The 8,181-nt window shown below is 40.2% G+C and overlaps 1 protein-coding gene across 10 annotated transcripts in view; it reads left to right on the top strand.

The window, feature by feature from the left end:
* The window catches only part of TMTC1 (transmembrane O-mannosyltransferase targeting cadherins 1), a 285,851-nt gene that overhangs the window by 217,747 nt on the left and 59,923 nt on the right, over positions 1–8,181 (top strand). For all 10 annotated transcript variants that reach the window (XR_012420102.1, XM_065523950.1, XM_005570472.4 and 7 more), the window contains one exon: positions 7,914–8,057. Coding sequence is in view for 9 of the 10 variants with exons in the window: in XM_065523950.1 (XP_065380022.1) it covers positions 7,914–8,057 (144 nt within the window). In the remaining variant the exon portion in view is untranslated. The remainder of the gene's footprint in view (positions 1–7,913; positions 8,058–8,181) is intronic.

Here is an 8,181-nt window from a genome sequence, read left to right as displayed (position 1 = left end):
GCCAAGGTCACCAGCTGCCTCCATGCAGATAAATCCAATGGACCATGCTTGGGCATCAGATTACCTAACTCTCAGTAGCATTTGACTTTGATGACCACTCCCTCCTCCTTAAAGTAATTCTTTTTTAGCATCTGTGACACCATGCTGTCTTACTTTTTTCCGCTCTTTCTTTAGACTGTGCTGCCTCCACCAACCCTTAATGGAAGAGTTCTCAGGAATCTTTACTCCTTCCCTACACCTTGTTCTCTTCTCAATCTTTGCTTTCTAAGGGGTTTCTTCAGTCCCAAAGGCTTCAGTTAGCATCTTGTATATGCTAGTTGACCCTCAAATCTGTGACTTTACCCAGTTGGACATTTTTACGAATTGCCCTCTGCACCTCAAACTCGACTGGTCATCTTCTACCCAAAACCTGCTCCTTGTCCTTTATTTTCTTCCTTTCCATTCTCTGCTTCAGCCAGAATAAAATCCTTTCAGTTTCTCAAGTTCTGTTTGGTTTTGCTTTCTCTCCTTGGAACCCTTTCTTTCCTCTTCCTGCTCTTACCCCTCCCTTGCGCTCCCAGTCCCCTTTATTGCTGCCCCTCCCAGTAAATCATCATGTCTCCTGGAAAAACCCTGGTGAATGTCTCAGGCACCTCTCATTTGCCCTCCTCCTGTATGCTGCTGTCAGCTCCTGCTCAGCTTTACTGCTCTGTCTGCTCTCCTTACAGAGCATTAGAGTCCATTGGTTTTCCTGTCTCTCTTCTGCCACAGGGCACTCTTGAGGGCAAGGACAGCTTTCTCTTTACTGCTCTGTGCCCTTAGCAAACAACCTGGCACATTGTACGTGCTTAATATGTGCTTGTGAAAAGAAAGGCTGGACAAACATAATGCATAAAATCTCTATCACAGTTCTCTTAGAGTCAGAGAACAACTCCATAAGGACAAACAGTGTTTCTCAATGACAGAGCTCTAGATATTTTGCAGAACAACTTTTCTTTATGCAGAACTGTCCTATGCATTGCAAGATGTTTCACAGTCCTAGCTCCTGCCCCTTATATATCAGGAGTAATACCCAGTTCCTGTGGTGGATATTGAAAATGTGCCCACTCTCCTCCCCACTCCTCTTGATCTCCTTACTTGGCAGTTATTAATTAGGAATACGAACATACTTTTCCTACATATACCATTGTATCTTCTCTGAGATAGTCCATCAACCAGAGTGCACTCATGCTAGAAAGTGTTAGCGGAACAAGGATCCCAGGTGCACATTGATCTGTCACACAGGAGCCACACAGGATTTTGAATGTCTTTATAACCTTGGATATAGCTTTTTCAATTACACGTGTCTGGAATTCCATTTGGTCTTGAGCATATTGGAAAAACTTGGAGAAAATTGCTCTGGTGCCTATGGGGATCATTTGCTTCAGATGATGAAGGATTGACAGGCTTTGGAGGGAGTGCTTGACAAAGAACATTCCCACATTCTTAAAATGGAGAGGGTTACTTGCCCTTCACATCTGAGAATTCTCGGTATAGGAGAAACAGATGGACACAGAATGACTTGAGTATTCACTAGGTTAGCGATGAAGAAATTAATGGATGTAATTTTGACTGATGGGAGCAAGTTGAAAGCTATCAGCAACAGTGAAGAGAGTGATTTTTCCGAGGATGAAGAATCCATGTGAGGAAGGAGAACTGGCTGCTTCAACCTGGCATGGGTTCATCAGGGCTACAGAGGGAGCCAGTCAAACCACCCAGAGGTCCTGCAGCTAACCCCAAAATATGAAATGTATGTAGTGTAACAGGTGTGATGATGGATATTTTTATATCCACCATCTCATTTGTTCACATAGAAGCCCATTTATTCACAGAGAAGGTCAATATGTTATTAAGCTTACTTTTTTAGAGAAAGCAACTAAAGCACAGACATAAATTCAAAAGCACATAGCTGGAATGCCTCTCATGGCTTCTGACTCCAAATCCAGTTATTTTTCCACTCCACCAAAGCAGTTTCCTATCTATCCTGCCACAAAAACCAAAGTTCACCCCAAGCCTCTGAGAAAGGTTAATTATGTTCACCATTTCTATTTAAAGGAATAGAGAAATACTTAATTCAGTAAACTTCCCAACCTCTAGCAGTAAATTCTCAGGAATCAGGTTCAGCCATTTAAAATGATTCATTTCCTAAGGGCACTCGAGAGCCATGGCTTTACTCTGCATAGTCTTGGAAAACTGACTGGGAGGAGCCCTTCTACATCACTATTGGAGGTCATCCATTGTGCAAGGTCAGATGATTTAGCTGGCCCCTCTTGAAGAGTGCGTCACATTTCCCTGAATTGCAGTTGAGGCTTTCCCCCAAGGCTATCTGTAATGGATCAGAAGGAGCACAGTGCAGAATGAAAGTGGTAAAACTTATTTGCTAGGTGTTAATGGCAATTTCAAACAATTAAACAAGCAGACTAATCAAATGATCAGTTTTACTCAAGTGCAATTTAGTAACATGATGACTTAAATTTTGCAACATAAAGGAACCATGCACTTAAAATATGCCACAGACTAATATGGTTGGAAATAATGCTGTCAACTCTTGAAATGAAGTTTATTTTGTATATTTTTCAGTCCAGTGGAATTCAGGTTTTATGGTGGAATGTTTTTCTCAGTCATGTTTTTCTTTTGGACTCTTATTTTCTCAACAGGAAATAGAAAATAAACATCTGACCTTAGCATAGTTAACCTCAAATAAATTAATGTGTGGTATGAAAATCGGACAAGTATACACACCCTGAAAATAAATCAGGGTGTGTATACTCTGAAAGGAAATTGCAAGCTAGAGCACATCATTCAATATTATTTGAACAATGAAATGCCATATAAGGCACTCAGATAATGAAAAGTAAACAGCATTCTTAACTTTGGAATAGATTGTACAAAATTTAAAGTAAATAACTGACATAAAATTCACAACTTGATTTTATTCACATACAGCTTATGTCTATGGATCTTTAGGTGAGGTTAAAGCTTAAGAAGGGTAAATCAGAAAGCATGTATGTAAATCTTACACACTTACTGAGTGTGGTTAATCCCAAACAGCTTTCCACAATACTGTGCTTTTCAGAGACACCATGATTATTTTGTATGACAGAAGACAAATTTTTGCAGTGAAGATTCTGAGTAGCCAAACTTTCTGGTTATTGAGTCTATTTCACTTCTGCCACTGAAAACTAGTTCCTATAAGAGCATAGCTGAGTGATTTAGCCAAAGAAACAAGAAGATGAAAAGAATTATTCAAAATGAAGCTCTAATTTATTTGCTGAATGTTGAATGACAAATGAAGTTTGAAAACAGATTTACAGGAGCCAACTGCCTTCTTGACATTTAAGAACACAAGTGCTTCTGAGATGTCTTTTCTTTTCCTTTAAAAAATGGAGTTTCACTGTCTCCCAGGCTGGAGTGCAGTGATGTCACCATCGCGCCCTGCAGCCTCAAACTCCTAGGCTCAAGTGGCTGAGATGTATTTTTTTATAACCTATTATTTACTTAATTTCTCTGAGTTTCCCTTTCCTCAACTGTAAAATAAATAGTACAGTAATTCTACTTAAGCAGTTTTGAAGGGTAAATGAGACAATGTCTGAGACAGCACTTTAAAAATGTAAAGTACCATTTACACATCCTAGGTCCTCTGGAACTCATTTTCTCTTGTTCCTGCCTTCTATTTTTTGCTTAGACAAGTGTTCCTTCCCAGGGACTTTCTCCTATTAACATGTTGACATTCATTCTTCAGAGATAAGATGAGAGTCCTTGACTGCCTACTCTATTAATTCTACTTAAGGAAATGTCACTAGATAAAAATTAAGAACCCCTAAAATGCTTAAATGGATATTGTTTATCCAGAAACTAAACTACCCAATACTTGAACACAAATTTTTCTTCAACTCATAGAACTACATCCCTATATGTACGTGTATTTTATTTTTATTTTTATTTTTATTTTTTATTTTTGTAGAGACAGGGTTTCGCCTTCTTGCCCAGGCTGGTCTCAAACTCCTGAGTTCAAGCGATCTGCCAGCCTGGACCTCCCAAAGTGCTGGGATTACAGGCATGAGCCACCTCGCCCGGCCCCATACATTTCTTTTTTAGTGAGGAAATAATAAGCTTCTTTGTACCCCAGAACAATTGGACAATATAACTCATTTTCTCTATAATAAATTTTAAAAATTAAATAAAAATAATAATAAATAGCAAAAGAATTTTCATAAACAATTCAATGTTGAAGAATACTGTGAGAAAGAAAATCCAGTGAGTGCTCTTACAAAATCAGGCCTGAAAAAATAGCCCTGAAAAATCACCACTGTTGCACTTCAGCAAATCTTTTCTTGAGGTTTTGTGGATGGGGAAGGGAATAACCACTATCAGGACATTTGTAAAACATACCTGTAGAAGTTAAAGTCAAGATGGACTTAATTTATTCTGACAATTGATGTAGCAACATAGACATCTCTTAAATTATTCATCTTTCCAGTAGAAAATTCCCTTCCTGGAGAGATCAGGATTGAATTAGGCCCAAGTTAATTCAAACGCAAATTTATTTAAAAAGTAAACACAGAAAATAAATTTTGTCCTTGCATAGGTCTGCTGTAGAGTGCGTGTTTTAAGAAAATATTTACATCTTTTTTTTTTTTTTTTTTTTTTTTTAGATATTTTTTCTGACCTGGTTGTTAAGAATCCTTTTAATGAAATTCAGCTTGGTTTCATAAATAATGCAAAGTTTGCTTGTGATTAGGTGAGCCTCCTCAGGTACCCAGAGAGAGAAAGCATATTAATACTAATGGCTAGCAAGCCGTTAGTATTGCCAGGAATAAGCAACAGCTACACATTTTCCAGGTGGAGGGCTTTGCTAGGTTATAGAGTCAGCGAGTCCCTGTAAATATCAGCAGTCTCCTTTCTTGAGGATTTGGGGCTCTTTGCTAACATAGAACCTCTTCCCTGACTATAGTTGGTTCCCCTCCTGAGCATCACGTTTCTGCAGCTCCAAGTTGGTTCTTGGAGCACAAGGCATAGTAAAGGCCTTTCCTCTTATAGTGCTTCTGTTTCTCTTTACTTCTCTTCTTACTATTCACTTTTGTTTTTTTTTTTTTTTTTTGAGACGGAGTCTCGCTCTGTCGCCCAGGCTGGAGTGCAGTGGCCGGATCTCAGCTCACTGCAAGCTCCGCCTCCCGGGTTCACGCCATTCTCCTGCCTCAGCCTCCCGAGTAGCTGGGACTACAGGCGCCCGCCACCGCGCCCGGCTAGTTTTTTGTATTTTTTAGTAGAGACGGGGTTTCACCGTGTTAGCCAGGATGGTCTCGATCTCCTGACCTCGTGATCCGCCCGTCTCGGCCTCCCAAAGTGCTGGGATTACAGGCTTGAGCCACCGCGCCCGGCCCCACTTTTGTTTTTAAGAGTTCAGGGTGGACTTGAATTCTGTTTCTGATTTGAAGGAAACAAAAGAGAAAGTGAAAGCCATTTCTGTAGTCAGTGGCCTTTGGAATACATGACTGTTCATTTAAATGGCAGCGGGGTCGTGAGTGAATATAAAATTCATGAAGTTGGGCTTAAAACTTACTGGAGATGACCGGCTGCTTGCAGAGCAAACAGGCACCTTACATGGGTGATCCCATGGTGGAAGGTCTTATTGAATTTAGCCTGTCCTTTCCTTTAGTGTTTTCACCTCAGAAGTTCATTTCAAGGGCTCAGAGCCTTAAAGAAATAAGAAAAAGAGAAAGTCTTAAGAAATTATCTCCTCTAAGAAAAAGGAAGACACATATCCGAGATATGCTTTCTGTTACTGCTTGTTGTAAAGGAAATAAGGAGTATGGAAATTGACCTCATCACATGCACTGGACAACCCTTAAATCTTTTGATGGTTACAGTGCTTTGCTGAACATACAAAGCAAACAAAAACCAAAGCTTCTTTAGAAGAATTCGAGTCCTGGCTGTGATGTGCTCAGCAACCACTTCCAAAGTAATTCTTAGACACAGGCTTCGCAGGACACTTTTCTGGGCATAGAGTGAAGGAACAGGTACAGAAACCTATTTCGCCCTCATCATAGCCTCATATCTTCTAAAGGCATCTCAGAGAGAGCACCAAGCGCTTGTCTCTCAGGAACTGAAGTTGGATGTTATGGGGCCAGTATGAGAGACCCTTAAGTTGTCTGTGCTAATTAAATGCCATCAGAGGGAAGCAAACAACAGCGCATGTGCTGGGTCAGTGTGCTTTCTGCCAGACTTCCTCTAAAGATCTCTCTCCTAACAGCCTCCAAAGCTTCTTTGAATAATTAGAGCTTTCAGACTTTGGGAGGATGTAATATTCATTTGAATTGATTCTAGCCCTTGTCAGTCAAGGGGAACATTACAGAGTGCCTTCCTGGAAATATTAGTTCTGAGGGATGTTTATAGCTGCTCTGTAAGGGAGTAGGGAAGGGTCAAATAAACTTAAGAGACTCTGGGTAGAGCAAAGATTAAAAAGCTGTGCAACTTGTCTTCCCTGTCCTTTTAATAGGAACCTTTTCTGTTCCAGAATTAAACTGATCTTTTTAGAAGGTATGGAAAAGGGAGCAAGCATGGCATTTTATTGTCAAGGGGTTTGACAAGTACAGATCCTGTTTTTATTACTTGGGCATTATCTTGGCATTTCTACATTAAAAGCCAGCTCTACCGGCTTATTCAAAGTACTCTGGGTGACAAAGGTGGAACAAACCTACCAGACTGCTAACTATGTCCACTCTGAACATATCAAAAGCAATTAAATTATGGAGCTGTGTGGATTTGGCTTCTTTATAGTTTTGAGTTTAGGAAATAAATTGGTTCCCTTCCTACCTTAATCAGTATAAATTTGATGTACTGATGTCCACCTCATACTCTTTTACATTTGCTTTTGAACATTAGGAATGCTATTTTTTTTACTTCATCTTACCTTTTTTTTTTTTTTTTTTTTTTTTCTTTAAGTGTTCTAAGTTCTTAGTATTTTCTGTCTGAGACTGTACCGGGACAGGTGGAACCAAATTGCAGTAGGAGGGGGGAAATGAGATAAAATAGAAAAAAGAGAAGAGGAGGCATTTTGGAGATTAAGTTTATTTTTATGGGGTGACATTATATATCATCCTTTCTCAGTCATGGCAGTCTTACTAATGCTCCAATCCAAAGATGTTTATGGGCCAGGTGTGGTGACTCACGCCTATAATCCCAGCACTTTGGGAGGCTGAGGCAGGCAGATCACCTGAGGTCAGGGGTTCGAGACTAGCCTGGCCCACATGGTGAAACCTAGTCTCTACTAAAAATACAAAAATTAACTGGGAGTGGTGGCGGACACCTGTAATTCCAGCTACTTGGGAGGCTGAGGCAGGAAAATTGCTTGAACCTGGGAGGCCAGGGTTGCAGTGAGCCGAGATCGCGCCACTGCACTCCAGCCTAGGCAACAAGAGCAAAACTCCGTTTTTTTGTTTTTTTTTTTTTTTAAAGATGTTTATGAAGATTCCTTCTCAAAGGATCGCTCAGCATCTGGTATACATAGTGGATCCTGCACAGGCAGCTGGTCAGAGGTCCCACCAGGCCACAAACTCAGGCTAGAAACTTAGCACCTGAGGCAAGGAGGGTTTTCTATCACAAGAAGTGGAAAGTAATCTCATTAAATGTCTTTAACCCTGGTAGATCCACATACTATTTATTCTTGTACTATTTAAGAATTATTTAATTATAAATATGTGCATCCTTGCCCTAATTATATACTTTCACCTGCAAAAGTCGTTGACCAGTAAGATTGTACACAAACCATTCAAGTACAAGAATAATTCAGTATTTCATGTTGGCTGTTCATACCTGGGGAAAAAAGAACAAGCAAATTGTGCCCAACTTAGAAGTTTTTGAACCATCACAGCTTAATATTTTTAACTTTTCAGGTTGTATCCACGCCATGCAAGTGCGCTGAACAACCTTGGAACACTGATAAGAGACACAGCAGAGGCAAAGATGTACTATCAGAAGGCTCTTCAGCTCCATCCACAGCATAACCGGGCTCTTTTCAATCTGGGGAATCTCCTCAAGTAAGTGGGACATCGATCAGGTGGCCTTGTGATTCCAAGAAACCCTTTCCTTCTGAACACTCATTTGATTGTGCTGCACTTGCCTCTTGCTGGAGCTAAGTAATTAGGGTTTTCAGACTTTGGC

The sequence above is a fragment of the Macaca fascicularis genome, chromosome 11 (assembly GCF_037993035.2).
Source record: "Macaca fascicularis isolate 582-1 chromosome 11, T2T-MFA8v1.1".
NCBI lineage: Eukaryota > Metazoa > Chordata > Mammalia > Primates > Cercopithecidae > Macaca > Macaca fascicularis.
The sequence above is the reverse complement of the archived record's forward strand: the minus strand, read 5'-3'. Positions and strand labels throughout refer to the sequence as shown.